This window comes from Suricata suricatta, chromosome 14 (assembly GCF_006229205.1).
Source record: "Suricata suricatta isolate VVHF042 chromosome 14, meerkat_22Aug2017_6uvM2_HiC, whole genome shotgun sequence".
In the NCBI taxonomy this organism is placed as follows: Eukaryota; Metazoa; Chordata; class Mammalia; order Carnivora; family Herpestidae; genus Suricata; species Suricata suricatta.
The window spans coordinates 55,107,645-55,132,980 of record NC_043713.1 but is presented as its reverse complement, the minus strand read 5'-3'; the positions used below and the strand labels follow the sequence as shown (position 1 = coordinate 55,132,980).

Sequence of the window (25,336 nt, the reverse complement as noted above, 5' to 3'; positions counted from 1 at the left end):
CTCTTTTTCTCTTAAGTACAAATAAGAACATTAAAAAAAAGTTTAAAAAAAGACTAGGGGTGTCAGATTGATTGCTTTGAGGAAAATTGTGGGCAAATATATGCCTTTTCTTTTCTGAGATTCCAGGGAAGGACCCATCTTTAGATTTACACTCTGAATCCCTCTGAAGGGGATGCACTGAAACACCTTTCCTCTGATCGTTCTGGACCAAGAGCTATAGACACTATTGCATGTTTACCCTGAGAACCTAAGCACAAATAAAAGGCATGTTGCTGAATACAAATTTGCTTTTACTTTTAGACCATGAGGTTGAATTATAAATATATTTGCTCTTGTTTTAAATCTTAGGGAAATGGACTCACTTTAAGCACCCAGGCAGAGGGCCTGTCATTACAGCCCTATGAAGAGTATTTGAACGTGGTCAGACTTGTGCCAGAGAACTTCCGAGATTTTCATAACAAAAGGGAGATAGATCGCGACCAGCTGATGACTGTCCTGGCCAACGTGACACATCTCTTGATCAGAGCCAACTACAATTCTGCAAAAATGGCTCTTTACAGGTGGGTATTGAATAAGACGGAAAGGTCTTGGTGAAGGTATTTTAATCTTGTCTTCATCTGTTAGTATGCATTTGAAACATAATAAATTTTACTTGATTATTTTAAGGGCACACCTAATGGAAATGTCGTAAAAATATTTTTATGACTATAATATTATGGGAGATGAGAATAGTTGTCCAAGACAACTGTGTCTCAGCTAGGAGATAGTCTTGATGGCAGGATCAGGACTTTCAGGGTGGTTTTCTGAGAACTTCCTGACAACTTCCTAGACCATCTTGGGTCTAGTTTTCACACTCCCAGTGTTAACACTCTAATTTTGCTGTCTATTTAAGCTAATGTTCCCTTCTTTAGTCTTTTTATTGCTTCTAGAAGGTCAATTTCTGGCACTGCTGGGCTAAGTGTAAATATTGGCTACAGCTAAAGCAAACACAGAATTATATATTTAAGGACAATCTCGGTATTCAAGGTAGGATGATTGGATACATTCATCCTTCTGAAATGCTTCACCTCAGACTGGACACCCTCAGACCCTTCTGGGCAATCACACACCTTTCCACCAACTGTTGCAAAGGCCTTCCAGCGAATACTGATGGCTTGCAGAAAGCATATCGGTGTGAAAATCTTTAGTTACTTAGAAAAGCCACATCCCCTTTTTACTTGAACAAACCCTTTTTAAAAATCCACCTTCAGGTATTTGCAGGTGGGTGTCTAAGTCACGTGATGACCTCTATCTATTGGTAGGTTGGATTCTGTCTCTTTGGACACAGCCAGCCCTAACGTGATAGACCTGGCACTGGCCACAGAGGTGGAACACTGCGAATGTCCCCAAGGCTACGCAGGGATCTCCTGTGAGGTAAGGCTCCTCTTCTGCCCTTCTTGTCCCCTTTCTGTCCCCTTCCTGTCCCTTTCTTGTCCCTTTCCTTTTGTTCTTTCCTAAGGGGAAAAAAGCACATTGAAGATAATATAATGACCCACATTTGCATTTTAGCTTTATAAACTTAAGGTTTGGCTCAGACTTTTGGAGGCTATAGGAATATTGGCAATCACAATGTTTAAAGAAATTGGGCACCTCTTCCAGGGGGCTCCTCGGGTACCTGGAAATGCTGCGACTTAAGTGTACCCCACCCCCTTTGTCATCTGGAAGGTTGCATGCCATATTTTGCATTTCTCAGGAGGATTGAACTTGATTGTATCTGAATGTTTACTAATCACCAGCATGCAACCTAGAAAGCACTAGGTGAGCCAGGCCCATCTTGAGACATTTTATGGCCCCCAGCTTTGTTAACCTAGGTGAACTCCACCTCACAACGAAGGGTAAGAAAATGCACTTGTAATCAGTCATCACTAAAAGTAATCTGTTGGTTAAAAAAAATTTTTTTTTAAATATATTTTGAAACTCTTTGGACATAAGTATTGGTAATAACTCTCCTGCGGAGAACTCTCTATGTATTGGGCACTAGCCTAACGTCTTTCTGTAGGAAAGAGCTAGCAAGTAGTCGTATCAGGTTTCAAGTTCATGCGTGCTGTTAACCACCACACAGTTCTGTCTCTCCCATGTTCAAGACTGACTATAGTTATGAACATTTGTCATTGGCTGTGATTTTTTTGGCAATCATTTTTACAAAACGAGAACATTGTATTTATGATTCGTTTTTATGAATCTTTATCAATTATAAACTTTGCAGTTAATAAAACTGGCCTGTGCTTCATGATGTCAATATTTAATTAAATATCTCTATTGTTATTTTAAATTTTTTGCAGCATTGTTTCTTTTTTGACCCAATGAACTTTTTTTTTTTTAATCTAAGGCATTTATTTTTAGGCCAAGAACATATCTGTAGGTCCTAATTCCTGTGTAGTTAATACTTAATGGGTAAAGGACTTTAAGGCTACCTCACTCATAGAGTATGGGATGCAGGACGAGGAAAGCTGGCAGATAGAGTAAAAGCCTGGCCCAGGTAGACCAAGAGGGGGCAGCAATGAGCAGGTGCGGCTAGAGAACCGTAAGTCCCCTGGGTTTGGAGGGAAAAGTACCGACCTGTATAGGATGACTGCTCAAGCTAGTGAGTGCACAGAGCTTAACGCATATATTTCAGTTTTTTGTCAGGCAAAAGAACTCATTCTCTAATCAGAAGCTGACGGAAGGAATCGGACAGCTATTGGTGGGGAATGAAATTCTTTTTTTTTTTTTTAAGTTTATTTATTTATTTTGAGAGAGAGAGAGAGAAAAAGAAAGCACAAATGGGGCAGGGGCAGAGAGAGAGAGAGAGAGAGACGCAGAATTCCAAGCAGACCATCAGCACAGAGCCCAATGCAGGGCTCAAGCTCACAAGCCTTGAGATCATAACCTGAGCTGAGATCGAGAGTCGGACGCTTAGCTGCCTGCACCACCCAGGCACCCCTGGGAATGGAATTCTTGATGGCACTGCAGCGACCACACAGACCCCAGGCAGCCCCTCCTCAGTGCCCCCCTGTAGCCTAGCCCATTGTCCTTGAGGAGAGTATGGCTCCGTGGAGGTGTTAGGGGACATCCTCAAGGTCAGTGCGAATGAATGCATGTATGTCTTATTTACATAAAGAAAATATAATTTTAATACTTTCTGCAATAAAAATGAAATCCATATTCCTCCTCCATGGCCCTGCTGGCCTCCAAAGTAATCACTCCCCAGTCTGTACTCTGAACCTGTTTTGTGTCTGGTGTGGCCCCGGGCCACCCTGTGGCCGCTGGTCTGCATGATGTATCACTCCACTGGCACAGCGGGCCTGGTGTCTAACTCTTCTGTGTTCCAGATTTCACGTCTATAAAATATTTCTCAGAGTCCTCATGAGGATTTCATGGATGACTGTGTCCGGGGTGGCCCCCTGCTCCTCACAGGCAGGGGATGGCACCCTGGGTAACTCGGAAAGCACACCTGTAATGTTTGCTCAATTAAACTGATGCGCTTTGACACAGACCTACCCTTGAACACTTTGATGGTAACATTTAGTGAATTTTATGCAGAAGAAAGTAAAATCAAGTCGAGAGGAAAATGTCCTCTTGATTGAAACACTGGTTAAGTGGCTGAGTGTTATGATTTCTAATAATGCTGCAGCAGAATGCCACTGAAGTGCATATATAGCCACTAGGTTTGGGTGTCCGTGCCTCTACCTTTAAAAAGAAGTGAGGGAAATGGGTGATGGGCATTGAGGAGGGCACTTGTTGGGATGAGCATTGGGTGTGGTATGTAAGTGATGAATCAGGGGAATCTACCCCCCAAACCAAGAGCACACTATATACACTGTATTTTGCTAACTTGACAATAAATTATATATAAAAAATTTTTAATTAAAAAATTAAAAATAAATGCAAAGAAGGAAACAATAAAAACAGAAATAAGAAACTGGGGTGTGGTGATGGTTGCACACTTTGGTAAGTTTACTAAAAAATTCATTGAACTGTACCTTTAACATGGGTGCATTTTAGGGGTGCCAGGGTGGCTCAGTTAATTAAGCGTCCAATATCGGCTCAGGTCATGATCTCGCAGTTCTTGAGTTTGAGCCCGCATTGGGCTCTGTGCTGACAGCTCGGAGCCTGGAGCCTGCTTCGGATTCTGTGTCTCCCTCTCTCTCTGCCCCTCCCCCACTCACACTCAGTCTCTCTCTCTCTCCAAAATAAATAAACATCTAAAAAAATTTTTCTTAAATGGTGCATTTTTTGGCACATAGATGAAGCCTCGATAAAGAAGTTTGAGGGAAGAAGAGAAGTAAGTTTCTTTACTTACGGAAAATGGAGCCAGTGTATTGGAAAGAAGATGAGGGTGCTTGGGTGGCTCAGATGGTTAAGCACCCCAATCTTGATTTTAGCCCAGGTCACTATCTTGCGGTTTCCTGATTTCGAGCCCCATGTCAGGCTCTGCGCTGAGAGCTGGGAGGTGCTTGGAATTCTGTCTCCCTTTCTCTGTGCCCCTCCCCGACTCGTGTTCTGTCTCTCTCTGTCTCTCTCGATAAATAAATAAACTTTGAAAAATAAAAAAAATTAATAAACGGTGATGATTTGGATAATGTCTGAGGTTCCCTTCCCTCTTTTGCAGTCGTGCGTCCCTGGCTATTACCGCGTGGATGGAGTACTGTTTGGAGGAATTTGTCAGCCCTGTGAATGCCACGGCCATGCAACTGGATGTGATATCCACGGTGTTTGCTTTGTGAGTCTGTTCCCAAAAACCTCGAGTGCCCCCTCCTACCCTCCCCAAAGTCATCTGCTGTGCAGAAATGCTTCTAAAAAATTGCTTCCTCCACAGGAGATTATCCCTGCCCTTGTAGACTCCAAAGGACATTTGCAGACTTCAGTTCCTGTCATAAAATGTTTCCTGCTCCCCCCACAACACACTCTTTTTGGAAAAAAAAAAAAATAAAAAACTACTTTGGTGAAACAGAAAAGGGATATATAATTTCACTGCAGGATTTTTTTTTATTAGAACAACAAATTTACTTTGTAAGATTATAAAGCAATATAAAGGTAGAAACTATTATCTGCTGATTAAATAAAAAGGATCAGGTCTTTTACATGAAAATGCTAGTATTTCTTAACATATTACACAGTATATCATAAAAGGAATAATAAAACTTCTGATAATCACAGTCATTTGTACAATATATAATGCTTCATAGCTCAGATAAAGTCTTTGAACAAGTACTTCTTTCATGTAGCATGAGTTGAAACATGGCTGGACAAATATGCAGTGAATCTTGAGAATGAACTTTGGGGCAGAGACAGGGCAAGACTTGTTTTTTAACGTCAGTCAGGAATTCTTTTAGGTTCTTTTGCCTGGAAGCCAGGCCACACTCCTGGGCTCTAATGGATTTATTGCACGTAGATGGAGTGAACACATATGTTAATGAGTGGAGTCAGATTCACCGCAGGGAAACATTCATGCTCTTTCCAAAAGAGACTGATTGAGTCCCATGGGGAGGGAAAATTAATTATCAGACCCGTCAAGATGCCCTGGATTGCTTATTCTCTCTAGAGCCTAGTTTTTCTTGATTCTGTAAGTAAAGCTTTCATTTTGTTCTTTGTTCATTTCTCTGTTCTGGGAATGTGAGTGTCTGTAGGAATTGCATGAAATGATGATTTGCACCCACACTCAGTCCCGCAGGATCAGTTTCCCAGAACTTGATGAGGTTGTTGCTTTTTCTAAAACGCCTCTGGCTTTCCGTTTGGGTTCTCAAGACCAGCCTTCCAGGGCCCTCTGCCAATAGCGGGGGGTGGTCTGCAGGCCGTGGTTGTGGCCCCAATGACTTTAGGGACAGGTGAGCTGAAAGGGTATTTGCATAGGCTTCTATTAATCTATATTTGCAAAATATAAAAATAGATACACATGTTAAAGTGAAGATGCTAATAGCACCTGGCCTTCAAGTTCTAAAAAATTTTTGGAAACCATGTTAGATGTACAGAAAGGCTCATGAAAACAGTGTAGGGAGACCCTGTGCAGCCTTCACCCTGCTTCCGCGCGTGCTCCCGTCTTGCATAACCAGAGTCTGGTGACCAAAACTAAGAGAGTCATGCTGGCATCATCTCATCCACAGACTGCAGACTTCACTTTGATGTCATCAGATTTTCCACTCGTGTCCCGTTCCTTTTCAGCGTCCAGCACTTCAGGCAGGAGGATGTGAAGATGGCGTGCCCTCTCGGTGCACACGGTCAGGGACGTGTGGTGCCCTGGTCTTCTTCCTGGGGACATTAGCCTGGGACAGCCAGAGAAGGTGGTGACTGCCAGGGTTTTCCACTGTCAGGTTATTTTTTGTTTCCAACCAAGAGAAGATGCTTTTCCTTCCCAAGGAGATGCACGTTTTCATCCTTAACATACCAGCTGCACTAACAGGGCTGTCACTGAAAGGGATGGTGACTGAGAAAGCATTAAAACAGACATACCAGCTGCACTAACAGGGCTGTCACTGAAAGGGATGGTGACTGAGAAAGCATTAAAACAGACACTTCGGGGTGGGGGCCGCCGGGGGTGGCTCGGTTGGTTGAGCATCCAACTCGATTGCGGCTCAGGATGTGATCCTAAGGTTGTGGGATTGAGCCCTGTGTCCGGCTCTGTACTGAGTGTGGAGCCTGCTCAAGTTTCTCTCTACCCACCTCTGCCCCTCTCCCGTGCTCATGCTCTCTCTCTCTCTCTCTAAAATGAAAAAAAAAATTGAAATTAAAAGAAAAAACTGGCCCTTAGTAGGTTTTTTAGCAGAACTACATAATGGCTTTCCCAAAGAAAAAGAAAATCCTATCTGGCCCTTTGATCAAAGAAATAATATCATAGCCATTATTCAAGTGGACATAATCAAGTGTATGTTAATAAAACTAGTTATTTTGCATAATACTTTGAGCTCAGCTATGTAGCCATTTACCAAGGCCAGCTCCATTTTGAATTAATTTGGGTTAATTATCAAAATCAAGGTCATATGGGGGTGGGGAGAGAAAAAAAAGAGTAAGACAGTCCTACCAAAATGTCGCCCAAGGACCAATAGCCTGTACATCACCAGGGAGCTCTGGTGGAAATACAGAACTCAGGCCTGATGTCACATCACCTGAGTCAGAACATTTAACCCAGGTGATTTGTAAACAGTTCAAGTTTAGAAGCCCTAATCTAGGATAACCCTAACTAAAACTGATGAAAGCCAGTTTAAAAGGATGTACTACAAATATTTATAGTCCCAAATTAAATTTAACATATGGGAAAACTTTTATCAGCCTCAGAAATTGTAGAGCAAAGTATGTAGTTTAGAAACCAAAAATGTTATTTAAATTGTTAAATGAGAGATGGCCAGATGGTATGTACAGTGAGCAGGTCTCTGAGAAGGGCGGTAAAGGGAAATGACGGCAAAGTTGGACCCAGAGGGGGAACCTGGGGCACGTGAGCGTAGGCAGGGGTGGGTAGAGACCATAGGAGAAAGCTCCGGGTGGCATCAGCACAGGGATGGGGGTCATGGAGGGACCTGGGGAGACTGAGTCACAGGAAGAGAGGATCTTGGGAAGGAATGCTGAGAATAGGCCCAGCTTTCTCTTGAGCCATGCATTTGATCCCGTGCTCAGTGTTGCTTCCCACCTGGCCCCACTGTGCCCATCTTCTTTCTCCTGCATACCTGGGGTACGTGTGACTCAGAGTAATTCTCCCCTCTAAAGAGAGGTTTTCAAAAGGAAATAAGTCCTTCATATTTGTCCTGTATTCATCATTTCTGATGCTCTTGAATCCTTGGTATAAATCCAGGATCTTATCTGGCTCCATGTTTCCGCCCTCTGCAGAGTTGTTTTTAAGCATTTCTTCAGTGTGAGCCTGAGACAAATTCTCTCCTGTTTTATTTACCTGAGAAAGGCTTTCTTTTACTTACAAGTTGGAAATAGGTTTTTGCAGATTTTTTTCCACTACTTGAAAATTGTTCTGTTTGCTTATGGCTTGCATTTTCTCAACTGAAAAATTGGTAGTAATTTTTATCAATGTAATTCTCTGTGTTGTCTTTTTTTCTCTGCCTGATTTTTAGGTTTTCCTTCTTACGAATCACATTTGGTTTCTGTTTGTTTGCTTTTTTTTCATATGCAGTGGTTATTATCCTGCATTAAAAAAAAAACAACCCTTGGACGCCTGGGTGGCTCAGTCAGTTAGGCGTCCGACTTCAGCTCAGGTCATGATCTCACAGTCCAAGAGTTCGAGCCCTGCATCAGGCTCTGTGCTGACAGCTGGGGCCTGGAGCCTGCTTTGCGTTCTGTGTCTCCCTCTCTCTCTCTGGCCCTCCCCTGATCACACTCTTGTCTCTGTCTCTCAAAAATATATAAACATTAAAAAAAATAAAAGATAAATAGAAAATCCTTATTTGGAAGTCATTTTTAATTTATGCAAAAGTTGTGGGAATTAAAATAGTACTTAGAGCTCCTACTGTTTACCAAGATTCACCTATTGTTAATGGTTTCCCCTTTTACTGTATTATTCTCATTATCTGTTTATCTAATGGTAATATTTTTTCTAATACAAAGTTGTATACACTATGCTCTTTTATCCCTAAATACTTTAGTGTGTATGTCCTGAGAAAAAGGATTTTCTCTGACATAACCATAGTACATTATAAACTTCAATGAATAGAACATTAATATTCTACTTTTTCTACTCTACCATCCATTTTTCCATTTTGCTGGTTGACTCAGTTATGTCCTTTAAAGCACTTTTTCCTCCATTACAGGCCCCATCTAGGATCTGGTATCGCATTTTATTCTGTCTCTTCAGTTTCCTTTAATCTGAAATACTTCCACAGCATTTCTTTGTCTTGTATGATGATGGCACCTTGAAGAACACAATCATTTTTCAGAAAATAGAATGCCCCTTATTTGGGCTTCTTCTCTTGTTCTTCTATGAATAGATTCAAGTTACACATTTCAGGCGAGAACACTTAATTAGTGATGCGGTGGGGTTCTCGGACCCACACGCGGAAGCCCACGGTGTCCACTGCCCCTCGCTGGCGGTGGTAATGACACAGGCCAGGGGTTAGTCAGTTCCTCTACTATTTTTTACCGTTCTTTTCTTTTGTAATTAATGAGCAGCTGGAGGGAGACACTTTTAAGACCATGGAAATATATTCATCTTCAAATTTTCCCCTTAGATTTAGCAGTTGCTGATGATTCTTGCCCCACCGGCACTTACCACGATGTTTGCAAAAGGGTAGCTCTCCAACTCCAGCACTCCCCGCCCTCATGCCTACAGGGTGGCACACAGCCTCCGCTGTAAGCAAGAGCCCCGCCCCCTTTCTCACGTTTACTGATCTACTTACTAATTATCTCACTGGACTCATGGATCCAAATTTTCCCAGATTTGACTAGTGGAAGCATAACCAGTAGGCTTTTTTTTTTTTTTTTTTTTGAGAGAGAGAATGAGAGAGAGAGAGAGAGCAGGGGAAAGGGGGCAGAGGAGAAGAGAGAGAGAGAGAGAGAGAGAGAGAGAGAGAGAATCTCAAGCAGGCTCCACTCCCAGTGCAGAGCCCAATGTGAGGCTCGAACCCACAGCTCTGGGATTGTGACCTAAGCAGTAACCAAGAGCCAGAGGCTTAACCAACTGGGCGCCCCTACCCAGTAGTTTTTGCTTGCATGATAAAGATTGTGCATTGTTAAGTTTGTAGATCTTGTTGCCTTCTTTTAAAGAACATCAAAGTTTGTTTGGGCAGGCAGTTGAATGACCATAGGTCAGTTTGATTGTTTCAAGGTTTGTGTTTAAGTTTTGTTAGGGTGGGTCTAAAATAGCCTCTATTATAGGGCAGGTTTAACCCTACTGCAAATGAGTTTTTCTTCTGCGGTCTCTGCTGAGCATTCTGGGTGTTTAACAGAGACTCCGCATACTGGCCCTTTGCAATTCTTGTGTCCCTGGGCTCTGCGTGACTTGTGAATTTTTCACCTGGCCTCATGGAAACTCACACATGAGAAGTTTAGTGTGCAGTAGCTCTTTGAAGGGGTCTCCCGTGTGGATTTCTGGAGCTCTTATTCTGTGAAGCTCCGATTCTCTGCCCAAACTCCTGCAGTTCCAGCCTCCCCGTGGTCTGACCTCTGTCTCCTCAACTCAGCAAAACCGCCTCTTGCCCACCCTGTCCCCTCCCCACAACTCCCTGCTAGCTTGGCAAGTATCTCTGGGCAGAAAGACATATGGTCGTGGGGTCGGCCCAACGCCCCCACTTCTCTCAGGTCTTTCTGCACCCCTCTGTGGTCCAGTGTCAGAAAGAAGTTGTTCGCTATGTCTTACTCCAGTTTTCTAATTCATTCCTACAGAAGGACGGGCAAGTCTGGGAGCCATTCCTCCAACACGGGCAGAAGTGAAAGCTTCTCATTTATACAGATGATGCAAATTACATTTTGTTATTCATTTATCTGGAAACAGGCATCCCTTCCTCATGTGACAGAGTTTGGTGACGTGTTTGAGCATTTGATCTTTTTGTTTTTACATTCTGACTTCAAGTTGTCTGTAGATGAATCACAGAATTCTTTAAGGAGACCTGAACTGAGTCTTCTACTCATTCTTGTGTTCCAGGCCTGCAAGCACAACACCACCGGGGCCCACTGTGAGCAGTGCCTGCCTGGCTTCTACGGGCTGCCTTCCCGAGGGACTCCGAGGGACTGCCAGCGCTGTGCCTGCCCCCTCTCCACAGCCTCCAACAAGTAAGCCTGGCAACTCCGCCGGGGGACCCCGCCCGGCATGACCAGAGTGTCCATTCAGATGTGCGCTGATGTCTTCAGAGCCAGACTGTGTGTGTGAGGAGTGTGATTACCCAGTGGTAATTAAGTGGGATTAAAGATGGAAAGGTGGATTCTCTTTTTTTTTTTTTTTAGAAAAAGAACAAGTTTGGTCTATTAAATAAGAAGAGTTATGTGATGGCAAGGATATATGTATAATTTTGTTCCTCTAGGTCTAACGTTACTCATTAATTCTTTCAATGTATATTGTACATGCCTGTGGGTAGGCTAGGACGTATAAGGTACACAGAAATGAATACGACCTTGTTCTTGGCCTTAAGCACTTTTTAATATAATGACCAAAATACGTAAATAGGAGGCTCATTGAAAATGGGCGGAACTCATTTAATGATTCAACTGATATGTAGTAAGTGCCTGCTGAGCATCACGGGAGGTGCTCGGGTGTCAGTGTGTTGTGGTGACCGCTGGTCCCACTGGACACACAGCATGGTCATTACTCAGTGGAGGTATGTCCACCGTCAGGAGAGTGTGAATCTGCCAGGAATGCTGCGCAGGAAGCCCTTGATCTGAGGCTTGAGGATGAGAAGGAATTTGAAGGCCGCAGAGAAGGGCCTTCTGGGCAGGAGGAGCGGAGTATGCCAAGGCATGTAGCACAAAGGAGCAGATCCTGTTTGTGAAATCACAGATGGTCCTGTCACACAAAGCGCAGGGGAGGTGGAGGGGGCCAGCGGTGCACAAGGTCTTGCTCTAGGGCCAGTGGTTTGAAAACCTGTTTCTCTCTTGCTGGTTTACCCTTTGGGACTCTTCTTTCCCCCTTGACCCAGAGAACTCCCCCTGGGGATTTTTATTTGAAACTCCATTGTGCAAAACAGATCCACCCAGGGCTACTCTGATGAAGTAGTGGGAGACTCTCAGCTGCCCCCAGCCTCCCTTCACAGGTCCCCCAAAACTCGGAACAGGGGTGGAAGGGACCTTCGTCAGTAGTGGGGGTCCTTTGGAGAAGGTTGAGGGGCCGTCATGTACAGGCTAGAGCTCACTCTTGGCCAGTGTGGGCAGGGCCCTGAGACAGGCAGACCGGTGGCAGGGAGCCCAGAACAAGTCAGGGACAAGCAGGAACAGGGAGCACTGAGGTGGGCTGCATGGTTGGGGGCCGCAGTTCCTTCTGCAGTGAAGACCTTGTGAAAGTCTGTAAGGAGTGACAAAAGAGGAGCATTGTATTTTTATTTAAAATTTTTTCATGTTTATTATTTGAGAGAGAGAGAGGAAACAAGCCGAGGAGGGGCAGAGAGAGAGGGAGAGAGAATCCCAAGCAGGCTCCATGATGCCAGCATAGAACCCAAAGAGGGGCTCGAACTCATGAACCGAGAGATCATGACCTGACCTGAGAGCAAGAGTCAAGACACTTAACCAACTGAGCCACCCGGGGAACCCCTAGAAGACAAGCACTTTAAATGTTTAGAAATTCTTCACCACCTATTGGAAAATTGTGTTAACCTGTAATGCACTGACAGTTTCAGCCCTACATGCCACCTAGAAGATGGGGAAGAAGTGGTCTGTGACCAGTGCGCCCCGGGATACGCAGGAGCTTGGTGCGAGAGGTACTCTGTGTGCATCCCTCAACTGATTTCCAAAAAGTTTCCTCAAACTTTTTTTAATTCAATATCAATGATAATGTGTTTACTTTTAAATGTATAGCTAAGTGTGATTTTAGAGCTTTGGAGTGTAATTATTATTTCACAGTATGCCAATTAAAAAACTCGTGTGAAAAACTCCCTGGGAAATTTTCAAGAGCGGCATTCAGTCTCCTTGAGCGAATGTGAGTTCTCATCAGGGACAATAGACACAGCGAGGAGCCAGTGTTTACTGCTGACACATCAAAACGTCCCTTTACTCTGGCCAGTTTCATAGGTGAGGGGTGGCTTGATTTAATAGCTGTCCTCTGGCGCCGGAAAGCCTGTCTTTTCCCACATGTGTCAGTGCCCGGCTCTGGCTAATGTCCCTAGGAGAGCCACACCACACCCGTGGCCCACAGGTCCAGTTGACTGGGGCTGAGTGCACACCCACACGGATTTATGGCTCATTCTTGTGTTCACAGCGAGCAAGGAAATCTGAATGCCCGAACGTGGCATTGCCCTGCTCCACAATAAATCTTATATAAAAAAAGTCTGTCTGACTTATTAGCCATTCAGAGAATCCCTGGATGGTGGGGTCATGTTTAGAGTGATGGCATTCATTTGGACCCCTCTTTCAATCTTTTTGCAGATGTGCAGACGGTTACTATGGAAACCCAACAGTGCCTGGGGAATCCTGTGTTCCCTGCAACTGCAGCGGCAACGTGGACCCCTTAGAGGCCGGTCACTGTGACTCTGTCACGGGCGAGTGCCTGAAGTGCACTGGGAACACCGCTGGCGCCCACTGCGAGAGGTGCGCCGACGGCTTCTACGGGGATGCTGTGACAGCTAAAAATTGCCGCGGTGAGTGTGTGGGCTGTGAAGACAGAGCCGTCACTGGTCGCCGTGTGGTCTCCATCCATCTACTTACATGTGTCACAAATGATCACTTTATCGGTGTCTGTGATAATGCCAGTGTAGACCCAAGACCTAGTCTTCCCTGCTTGCCCTCCCTTAGCTCGATCAGTTCCTATAAAGGAGGTCAGATGGTCTAGGTGCCCTTCCCCCGGAGGAGGCGGTAGCACTGGACAGAGTGCCAGCACTGCTCTTGGTGACCGCAGCGAAGGCAGAGCAGTGTCAAAGCCTGGTGTTTGTGAGGACAGGCTGAGTGGTCTCATGAGTCAGATGGGATTTCAAGATACAGGGAAGACTCTAACCCTGGAGTCTCAGAGGTCCGTGCCTGAACTACCAACTCTCATGCTGCTCTGCAGGGCTGTGTCCTTCCCGACATTACGGATCACTTACAACTATTCACTAAAGAGGAAAGAATTTCATATGCCTGAGATGACCAACTTGTAGCCCCAGGGCTAATCCAGCCCTCAGATTTTTATGCACAGCTCTTGAAGGCGTGAAAGAGGAAAAAAATGGCAATTTTACATCATTTTGATGATTTCCTGTATATGTCCAGTCCTGCTATGCTATTACAACATGGGGACACAAGAGGGTGCTAGCGATTCGGAAAAGATATTTTCCCAGGCAGGAAAGGCTTTGTAGCCTTGGCCCAGTCAACTTGACCTTCAGCAGCAAGGCCACCTTGATTGGTTATCCTAGGAGGATAATTATGATAACTTATATTTGTATAAAGCTTCAAAGTTTACAGGATGCTTTCACTACACTCATTCCTTTTCTTTTCATCTTTACTGTAAACCTTGATGATTCATTCTTTTGTTCATTCGTCATTTATTCAGCAGTTCCTGTACTAAGTATTGTCATAGGAGTTGGAAAAATTATGACCCAGGTCTATGGAAGAGCTACATGTGATGGTGTGGAGGTGAAGCATAGATGTGGGTCTCGGGCTTTGGAGTCTGACTAATGCAGGTTAGAGCTCAGGATTGGTCACAACCAGCTGTGTGACACTGGGAAAATTTAGTAACTCTCTGAACCACAATTTCCTTATACAAAAAATAGACCTATATATAGACATATAGACATATAGACATAGTTATATATATAAAACAAAACTATATCTACTTATACACACACACACACATATGAGACTTTGTGAGAAGTCAGTAAGGTAACTAAGTTCTGGACATGTAATAAATGGTAGCTATTATAAATGCTAATAAAAAAAAGTACTTTTTATTATTTTTCTATAATTAATACTGTCCAGTAGAAATGTAAACAGCACATGTAATTTAAAATTTTCTAGTCACTGGGGCACTTAGGTGGCTCAGTTGGTTGAGCGTCCAGCTTCGGCTCAGGTCATAGTATCACGGTTCATGGGTTCGAGCCCCGTATCAGGCTCTGCGCTGGCAGCTCAGAGCTTGGAACCTGCTTCAGACTCTGTGTCTCTGTTTCTGCCCTTCCCCGACTTGTATGCACACTCGTGCTCTCTCTCGCTCTTAAAAATTATTTAATTTTTATTAATAAGTAAACATTTAAAAATGTTTTTCTAGTCTCCACATGAATAGATGAAATATATTTTAATAATATGTCTTATTTTGTCCAATATGTAAAAATAATATCACTTTGTCATGTAATCATATTTTTAAAGTACTAATGAGATATTTGCTTTCCTTTTTAAAACTGAGTCTTCAAATTTCAGTGCATATTTTATAGCCCATTTCAATTAGGATGCTAACTTTTCCTAAGAAACACTTGATCTGTAATTTAGAGAACATAAAATTCATAGCTGCAAAAGGAATTTACATACCCAAGTTGTTCAAATGTATTTCAAAGTTTTTCATTGTGACCAAAAAAAAATAGTCATTTTCCTTTATTATTTGTGTCTGCGTTGACAAAACTGCTTTAGTATTTTGTGTAGATAATAGGTCTTGGTGATGAACAGAAGTGGGCAAGGAGAGTCAGAACAGATGGGATCTGGATCCGGGTCGGAGCTGTTGGCCCAGGTCTTAATTTAAGAGATCTCATGGTTAGTTGCTTTGGCCACCTCCCAGGGCTCAGGAGACACGTGCACGCAGCACCAGGCAGATATGACAGGCAGGTCTCTAGGATGATAAATGACCATCCCTGGGGTGCGCACAAGCTCCATAAGGGCCCAGGGCTGTCCACGGCTGCCTCTGGGGGAAATGCCACTTGATGTGAGTCTGGAAGGATGGGTAGGAGATGCCCAGATGGGCTGGCAAGTGGTGGCAAAGTGTCATCCAGGCCGGAAGAGCAGAGTCCGGAAAGAGTGTGCTAGAAAGTAAAAGGCAGGGCGGGCCAGGGCGGGAGCCTCAGGTGCCAGGCAGAAAGCAGACGGCAACTAGTGTGGACAGTGCTGACCTGCCGAAGCTGCACCATCTGTCCCGGACTCCAGCTCACGTGAGCAGAGCTGTGCTGGAGAGTCACTCTGGAACTGCTGTGCGGACGGAGCCGACAAGAAGGCCGACAAGGCCAGAAAAGAAACCTGCTGGCAGAGTTAATGAGGGCCTCCAGCAGAGCCTTGATCATGGGGTAGAGGTGAGGACGCTCTGTGAATATTGGAGGTTGGGAGGGGGTCGGGGTTAGGACAGGCAGGCTGGTGCCCCCGCGGCTGGACTGGTGATAGAGGGACACTGTCTGGGTTCTTTCTGGTTTCCAAGCATTTATAAGTTTTATTCTTGCTTCATTTCCTCTTTCCTCAGCTTTGATGACATGAATTTTTACTATTTCTGGATATTTCACTAGAGATCCTTGTAGGCCAGGGTGGCCTTGGTGGCTCAGTTGTTTGAGCATCTGACTCATGATTTTGGCTCAGGTCATGATCCCAGGATTGTGAGATCAAGCCCGATGTTGGGCTCCACACTGGGCATGGAACCTGTTTAAGATTCTCTCTCTCTCTCTCTCTCTCTCTCTCTCTCTCTCTCTCCCCCCCTCCCCCCTCTCCCTCCCTCCCTCTCTCTCTCCCCTTCTCCCTCTGCCCCTCTCCCCTGCTCGCATACTCTCTATCTCTCTAAAATAAAACATAGTAATAATAATAGTAATAATAATAATAATAATAAAAGAAATGTTCCAGGCCTGTGATAGAATCCCTCTTAGGGACTTTCCAGATGCCCCATCTGCTAATATACTGCTGTTTTATTAGGTTAATCCCAGTGAGAATCTCAGTATTCAGTATTACTGACACGGGAATTCCTAGGAAGGTGTTGGGAAGGTATTTGGACATTCAGGCGTGCAGGAATCAGGGAAAAAATAGAGCTCGGAGACTCATCAGCTTTGGTGTGGTAGCAAAATTGGTGCTTCTGGAATGGTTTTACGGGGCAGCCATTCATCCAGCGGGGTGCTGGAACCCCACCAAACTCTCCTGTTCAAGGAACCTTATGTGAAACATGTTAGGTGGGTATCACTTTTATATCATAAGGTTCTTATGAGAATTACATTATGTATAAAGCACCTAGCAGTCAGTTATTGGCACCTCTTTTATTTTATTTTTTTGTATTTTATTTTCTTTAAAGTTTATTCTGAGAAAGAGAGAGAGAGAGAGAGAGAGAGCGCACATATGTGAGAGAGAAAAAAATTCCAGGCAGGCTCTGCACTGTCAGCACAGAGCCTGATGTGGGGCTCAAACTCACAAACTGTGAGATCATGACCTGAGCTAAAGTCACGAGTCGGAAGCTTAACCTACTGAGCCACCCAGGGCCCCTAATGACAACTATTTTAAATTAGTATTAGTATTATTAGTAGTAGTATTAATATTAGTATTATTATTAGTATAAATAAATAAACTTTACATATATTTATACACACACACATGCGCACACACACACACACAGAGGTTTTATTATTATTCAGGTATGGCAAAGCCAGCAAATGCCAGGAGGAGGGGATACATAATGCCTTGGGGGGCAGTCAGGAAGCGCCCGTGTAGGTCCGGAGGGGAAATGTGGTTTTGGAGCCTTTGTTGTGGTTTCCTCAGGAAGGAAAGGGCAAGGCAGGGTAAACGGTTCAGGATTGGCTGCTTTAAACAATTCCAGCAGGCTCTGGGGCATGGGAGCCGTCCCTAGTGGCCTGAGCGTGGCCCTGGGGTGAAAGGAAAGGAGGGATCGAGGAGGTGAAGCCCAAGTGAAGGGCAGGCCCGAGAAGGAGGCCGGTGTGGGCGCTGGATTTGCAGGCGGAAGACGTTCTGGCAGGCAAGCTATTTATTCTTTCTAGAGGCTGACCAGCCCGGGGAGGGAGGGGCCGTCTCTGCAGGGTCCACGAGGCCCCAGAGGCACAGTGGAGCTACAGGAATGGGCAGTGGTGAGTGGCGCCCCTAGTGAATCCTGGACCACTTTTACCAGGGAACACCACCTCGGTGCCTTGGCCACAGACAGTTGTGCTGCCTGTCTTCTGAGCCTCCGCCTTGCAGTGTCCTGTGTCTGCCACCACTCTGCCACACAAGTGTGCGTGGACTGTCCAGTGCTTAAGATAACTCATGAAGGTTTTCTGTTCTCCCATCATTACACCGTATGACAGATAGCGCGCATTCCCTGAGGGCAAGCGTTCATAAGTCATGTGCATTTCTGGGGTGTTTTGTCAGTGAACATGTGAAATATTTTCAGGGACTTGCATATTGACAGCTAGTCTATAAATATCAAATATTTATAGTCTATAAATATTAAACATTTATTGGAGCCATTAAATGGCATCACTTTGAGAAGGTGAGAGACTTGGTAGCTTTAAACATCAATATTATAACTGTTGGGACACCTGGGTGGCTCAGTCTCTTGAGCGTCCGACTTCGGCTCAGGTCATGATCTCACAGTTTGTGGGTTCGAGCCCCTCATCAGGCTCTGTGCTGATGGCTCAGAGCCTGGAGTCTGCTTCAGATCCTGTATCTCCCTCTCTCTCTGCTCCTCCCCTGCTTGACTCTCTCTGTCTCAAAAATAAATAACATTTTTTTTAAATTTAAAAAATAAGCATCAATTTTATAACTGTAGATAAAATTGAGATGTTTGAGGGCACTTGGGTGGCTCAGTTGGTTAAGTGTCTGGCTTCCGGCTTCAGCTCAGGTCATGATCTCTCGGTTCGTGGGTTCCAGCCCCACATCGGGCTCTGTGCTGACAGCTAGCTCAAAGCCTGGAGCCTGCTTCAGATTCTGTGTCTCCCTCTCTCTCTGACCCTCCCTTGCTTGCGCTGTCTCTCTCTGTCTCTCAAAAATAAATTTAAAAAAAATTGAAATGTTTGGTCTGAAGCAGAGTACATTAGAGCTACAAATGACTTGTGACTTAGAACAGAGAAATATGTTATGTATTACATTATGAAATGTAATATTAGCTATTTAGATTGTTATAGTGGCGCTTTAAAATATTAAATATTAAGTGTCTACATGATTGGAATGAGAGCGGGCGACTCAATTGGTTTTGAAATCTCCATTGTGTGTTTCTTATGAAAATTTGTTAATAAACATTGGTGGCTAATTTTTACAACTTGACGGAATTCGTGAAATTGGTTAAGATCATTTGCTAATTGTTATCTTCATAGCTAACGTGGTTTTTTTGTGAAATGCTTCCTTCCACCAACCCTTTTCTAGCTTACTGTTCAGAACAATACTAAACTTAAAAGGTTATTATAAAGTATTTTACTTTTATGATTTGAAACATGAATGTTTAAAAGTTTTCCTTTGGGGATTAGGGGACCTTATTATAACTGTACCCAGAAATGGGCACAAATGTGTCTCTTGTGTGTGTGTTAGCCTGTGAATGCCATGGAAAAGGCTCGCTTTCTGGTGTCTGCCATTTGGAGACTGGAGTCTGTGACTGCAAACCACATGTGACTGGACAGCAGTGTGACCAGTGCTCGGTAAGATGCCTTCTGGTCATTGTGTACAATTAAAGTATGTGTCAGCGAAGTCTATCATCGATACCTTGATGTTGGTTCCAATGAAATGGACTTCAGGACAGCCGGAAAGAGCCAACGCCCAGAACACGGCTGGTGAATGCAGTGGGTCCTCACCTGCGGAGTGTGTATTCAGTTTACAAGGGGATGGAATGATGTTGTGAACACATTATGATTCTATGAAATGCCATATGTTTGATCTGGGAAATGTCCTCATGAGTATTAGTGGCTAACTAAAATGTGTTTGTGGCTTCCACCATCCTGCCCCTCCTGTGAGACAGCTTGGCTATTATGGGCTGGACACAGGACGTGGGTGCCTGCCCTGTAACTGCAGCTCATCAGGCTCCCTGTCGGATGACTGTACGGAGGAAGGCCAGTGTCGCTGTGTGCCTGGCGTAGCTGGGGAAAAGTGCGACAGGTGCACGCATGGCTTCTACGCGTTTCAGGACGGTGGCTGTACACGTAAGCTCTGGAATTCATTATTTGAGACTGTATAGGAATTTCCAGACTTTGCTTGGAGCTCTACTTTGACTTCGAATTCTGTTATGTTCCTTTATGCTTTCCCTTTTTAACATGTAGGATTTCATACCCTTTTTTCTGTTTCCTGGTCCCTATTCTTCATTTGTCCAGAAACTCTGGTCAGGCTTTACTAATTGTTTGACCTTAGATTAGCTTTAGTTTCTTCATCTGTAAAATAGAGAAGCTAACGATAATTTCTATCCAGGAGTTGTTTTTAACGCTGGCTGTAAAGTCCTTCCCACGGCATTTAGCACATGATACATGCGCCGTAAACATTGGCTGCATCTGCTCTTCCCGCCAATGTCTGTTGCTCTGTCCCAATCCCCCTTTCCCAGCAGCACCTCCTGACAGGGAGGAACAGCCACCTCCTGGGAGACACGGACTGGTCTTGGGAACCATGAGGTCTCCGATGGGAATTGCAAGAGTGGTTTAGAATGGTTTGGGATAATTAATAAAAGGGGATGACCTGTGGCATCAGCTGGGGCCCCTTTGATCACACGGTGGTCCTGATGTGTTACAACACTATCTGTCTTCGTTGCAGCCTGTAACTGCGCCCACACGCAGCACACTTGTCACCCGGAATCGGGGGAGTGCATCTGCCCTCCTCATACTCGGGGCGCGTCCTGTGACGAATGTGAGGACGGATACTGGGGCCATGACCCGGAGCTCGGATGCCAGGTGTGCACTGCCATCTGCATATTCTTAACCGAGAAAAGCTTTGCTGGAGCAAGTTACTTTGCGTCTCTGTCATCCATATTCACTTGACCTTAACCCGGTGAACAACTCTGTGGTTTGCATTTAAAACTCAGGATGGGTTTAGGCATCAATGTGGAAGGAGCAGCACCTTTAAAGTACATCATTCTAAGTTTTCTTCAAGAACCAGCTGTGGAATCGATGGCTGGAAACCTTTATTTTGATGCCTTTAAATGTATTCTGCACATACACTATCTTCCAGGAGAAGGGCAGTCGTCACTTTATTGGAGGGTTATATCCAGTCTTCAGCGGTTCTGTTTTCTATGTAGCTTTCATCAGTTAAACTGAGATATAGTTTGTGTTTTGAAAACAGACTTGACTTTGACTTGTATGATGATGTTGACTTTCAGGTCACAGGTTGAGCCCAGGGCGCATGTGCCTCAACGGGGCACAGATGTCCAGTCACAGCCTCCCGTTGGGCTTGTGGCAAAGTGAATCCGTGGAACCACATTGAGAGAGACCCACTTATCCAGATCACTTCCCCACACTTAGTGTTCTCCTGTAATCCCAACACGGGTACATGATGAAAATGTAAAAGGTACCTTCTTATTTAGTTAGTTTGTTTCTCCAGGCCTGCAACTGCAGTGGTGTTGGGTCAGTCAGTCATCAGTGTGATGTGCTCACTGGCCTTTGTCGATGTAAGCTGGCGTTCGGTGGCCCGAGCTGCCATCAGTGCTCCCTGGGGTACAGAGGCTTTCCAGACTGCGTGGCCTGTGACTGTGACCTGAGAGGGACCTTGACAAACACCTGTGATGAAGAACAGGGTCTCTGCAGCTGTGCAGAGGAAACCGGTTCCTGCTCTTGTAAGGTAACGGCCCTGGCCTTCTGCTTTCTTCCCTCTCGCACACATCATCATGACTTTTGGGCTCTTAACTACAGTAGAGAGCATAAATGAGCATAAGTCATTCTGAAAACATGCTTGTAATCCAAAGAACCTGTATATCAAAGCGAATTTTCCCATAAGAAATAATGGAAACTCAGATGATTCATTCCACAACCCAAAAATATCCATATAAAAATGATCACAATACTGTAATATAATACAAAATAATATAGAAAATACAACATATAAAGAAAAATAAATTAACCAGCATTTATTTACCTTTGAAAACCTTCGTGCCTGGTGTAAGGGAGATGAGAGAGGGTTATTGTGTAGGACGCCTTTCACAATTACTAATGGAATCGCTGCTATCTATGAGCTCAGTGGAATCTTTTTCTTTTCATGCAACTTTAATGAGGAACCTAGCCAAGGACACTTGCTTTTGCCTCCTTTGGAGCATTTTGCAGAAATGTGACAGTGCATTGACAATAACCCACAATCCCACAGTGAGTGAGGGAGAAAGAGAGAGAGAGAGAGAAAAACCATTGGCTCAGTTGGGATCATGTGACGTTCAGTGTCACACCCTACTCATATTGCAAGACATTGATTTACCAAGTTAAAATTTGTTAGAAATATTTGCTCGTCTTGCAGAGCACTAACGGAACAAATTACTCGCAATCCAAGGTTTTGCTGTATTTAAATCAGCAGCTAGGTTTTAGACACTTCCTGTAGTTCTCACTACCTTCTAGGTTTGAGTTAAAAGTCTGTGTGTGCTCTTCTAGAACAGTTCTCAAAAGTGGAATTTTTACTGGTTCTTCTTACAAGTGTCAGATGATGAAACTGAACTGAAAAACACCGAGTTTTCTGTTGTGTTCCACTTGGCTGAGTAGCCAGTATCTTGAATATACAGGTAACACAGGGCTTCAAATGTGATTTTCTAGCTGTTAATTATTCTTTGGCATGTGCTGGCCAGACTGAAGGAAATTTGTGTTTATTGTGGTCCCAGCAGGTAAGATTTCAACATTATGTTTAATTCTGTGAGTTTCCCACTGGTTTGCTCGTTGTACTTTGTGATTAGGAGGTAATTGACTACCTCCTCTGATCCTTTTCCAAGTGCTGGTGAGATGGAAGAGAGAGGGTAGTGGGCTGCTTAGTGACTAGGGACGAGAAAGGGGAAGCTCCTGCGGATACTATGGCCTGGAGGAATGGGAACACCGGTGAATGCCTTTGTGGCTTACCACACAGGTGATGGCAGCTCTCATCTGAACAGGACGGGAAGGGCCTGCCTGCCTTAGGGATCACCTGGTCCGTGGTTCTCTACCTGACCGGTCATCAGAGTCACCTGGGGCCTCTGGGCGGCGCCCCCGGCCGCTCCAGGAAAGACTCATCAGGCAGTCTATATATTCCCACGGCTTCCACGCTGAATCAGATGGTCAGCCGCATTTGGGAATCATCGAGGGCGTCAGAGAGTGGGTGTTCGTTGAGGTTAGGTAGCTTGCTTTGCCTGAGGAAATAGCAATTTCTGAGACGTTTGCTGCTCCAAAATTATTTTTGTGTCTGATTTCATTCCCGTTCCAAAATCATCTCTTTTTTTTAGGAAACAACAAATGAGACTGTTGCTCTCTCCCCTTTAGGAAAATGTGTTTGGCCTTCAGTGCCGTGAGTGTCGGCCTGGCACCTACGCCCTCCGTGCAGAGGACCCTCTGGGGTGCACCCCGTGCTTCTGCTTCGGGCTGTCACAGTTCTGCTCAGAGCTTGAGGGTTATGCGAGGACGCCAGTGAGTTGCACACGTGGTAAAACGTGCTGAAGTTGGGTGATGGTAGGGGAGATGGTTAAGTACTTTAAACTTTGTTCTGATGGCATCAGAAACTCCAGCAAGCTGATCTGGGTTCGTTGTGAATTGGGGCTCTGCTTCCTGCCACCGGAGGAATTACATGAAGCGGGGACAAGGGGGACCCCATGTTGCTCCTTAGCTAATCTGTCAAAAGCTTTACTTGGAGAGAAGATAACACTGCAGCACACAGCATTCTCCTTCATAGGGTGGGATCTTGCCCCAAGGTAGCAGTAGCATGGCCCGAAATGCAAGGGTGTAAAACTCGTGCAGTTTTCATCTTGCCCCAGATGGTTGAGTTTGAAGGAAATGCCTTTGTTTCCTAATGAAGCCAACCCATCTGTGAAACCGTAGTAGAATCTGACAAATCAGAGGTGAGGCATGAATTCGTGTCCTAAGGTGTGCTTTTCTTTCCTTCCACGGCTAGATGACTCTGGGCTTGGATCAGCCTCTCCTGCGTGTGGTTTCACAGAGCAACCTCAGGGGCACGACCGAAGGGGTGTACTTCCAGGCTCCTGATGTCCTCCTGGATGCCCTGTCTGTCAGGCAGCATGTCCACACGGAGCCGTTTTACTGGAGACTGCCAGCACGGTTCCAGGGAGACCAGGTGAGGCCCATGCCCAGCCTCGAACTGGTCCGCACTTCCTGGGAGACTCGGATCTCCTCCAAAATCACAATGGGCTGTGTTATCCTACCATTAACCGAAGGGGTTATTAGTTCACTTTTCTAAGTGGGGATGGAGAAGTTTAACTCTTAGCAAAATCCCCCTCATGGGGCACTTGGGTGTCTTGGTCAGTTAAGCGTCTGACTTCGGCTCAGGTCATGATCTCCCAGTTCATGGGTTTGACTCCCACGTCTGGCTCTGTGCTGACAGCTCACAGCCTGGAGCCTGCTTTGGATTCTGTGTCTCCCTCTATCTCTCTCATTTCACAAGCATTTTTCACTGGTATTAAGGTAAGTTCAGTGCAAACCTAGGTGCTGTGTTTCCTTCTTAAGAAACCGCTGGGTGTTGGCTGAGGGCGGGGTGTAAAAACCTACTATGACAGAGTATTGAAGCCCTCGCTCAAGTTTTTGTTTAAATTTCGGAGTGTATGTGTGAATTCACCCAGATCTTTAATATCTGCAAATGTGTATCCAGTGTTCTATAGCAGTAGGGCCTTTATAAATCAAAGGGGCTTGAAAATAATGAGGACTGTTACCACACAGATTTGTTACTTTGGCACTTACCTCCGTGGCTGACAGGAGGAAGTTTTGGGAGGAGACGGCCATGTCTGTGGCCTCCAGGCGGGTGGTGGCCTCACAGATATATACTCATCCCCAGACTCGAGTTGTACAGTGTAAGAATGTACAGCTTTTTACATGCCAAACATGCCTCAGTTAAAACAAACCAACCAAAAGAACCTGTTAAAACATCACTAACTTTAAGAAAAAGAACTGGGATGGTTGAGTGACCCAGTCGGCTTAGCGTCCTACTCTTGATTTTGGTTCAGGTCATGTCGTCGTGGTTTTGTGGGTTTGAGCCCTGAGTCGGCCTCTGCATGTGCTTGTGCTTTCTCTTTCAAAATAAGTAAACTTTAAAAGAAAAAAAGAACTATAGCTTGAATCGACCTAATAATCCATAATTAAGTAGAATTAAAAGGAAGCAAATTCCAGACAACCTATTCCACTCGTGTGATGTATTTTTTTAATTTTTTTAATGTTTGTTCATATTTGAGAGAGAGAGACAGAGTGTGAGTTGAGGAGGGGCAGAAAGAGGGAGACACAGAATCTGAAACAGGCTCCAGGCCCTGAGCTGTCAGTACAGATCCCAACATGGGGCTCGAACTCACAAACTGTGAGATCATGACCTGAGACAAAGTCGGACACTTAACCGACTGAGCCATGTGGGCATCCCGGGATGCATTTTTAAGATGCTGGATTTCTTTCAAATGGCAGCAGGCTTGTGATGAAAGTTTTAAACCTGTGCATGTGAGAGATGTAAGCCATTTACTGTCCCACAGCTCCTGGCCTATGGTGGCAGACTGAGGTACACTGTGGCCTTCTATTCTTCCAATGGCATGGGCACCTTCAACCTTGAGCCCCAGGTGCTCATCAGAGGAGGCCGGACCAGAAAGCAAGTCATTTATGTGGATATGCCGGCACCGGAGAACGGAGTGCGACAAGACCAAGAAGTGGGAATGAAAGAGGTGATGGTGTCCCCTTTTCACGTGTCCCTTAACAGTGTGAAGTTAGTACTGGCGGTG

At 44.8% G+C, this 25,336-nt stretch overlaps 1 protein-coding gene across 1 annotated transcript in view; it reads left to right on the top strand.

Moving 5' to 3' along the window:
* LAMA1 (laminin subunit alpha 1) overlaps window positions 1–25,336 on the top strand; it is a 144,110-nt gene that overhangs the window by 52,030 nt on the left and 66,744 nt on the right. Inside the window, exons 14-26 of the mRNA XM_029921582.1 lie at window positions 349–560; window positions 1,302–1,413; window positions 4,631–4,741; window positions 10,595–10,722; window positions 12,270–12,356; window positions 13,021–13,232; window positions 19,027–19,133; window positions 19,451–19,631; window positions 20,230–20,366; window positions 21,013–21,249; window positions 22,896–23,039; window positions 23,521–23,700; window positions 25,094–25,279. Of these exons, the coding sequence (XP_029777442.1) occupies window positions 349–560; window positions 1,302–1,413; window positions 4,631–4,741; window positions 10,595–10,722; window positions 12,270–12,356; window positions 13,021–13,232; window positions 19,027–19,133; window positions 19,451–19,631; window positions 20,230–20,366; window positions 21,013–21,249; window positions 22,896–23,039; window positions 23,521–23,700; window positions 25,094–25,279 (2,034 nt within the window). The remainder of the gene's footprint in view (window positions 1–348; window positions 561–1,301; window positions 1,414–4,630; window positions 4,742–10,594; window positions 10,723–12,269; window positions 12,357–13,020; window positions 13,233–19,026; window positions 19,134–19,450; window positions 19,632–20,229; window positions 20,367–21,012; window positions 21,250–22,895; window positions 23,040–23,520; window positions 23,701–25,093; window positions 25,280–25,336) is intronic.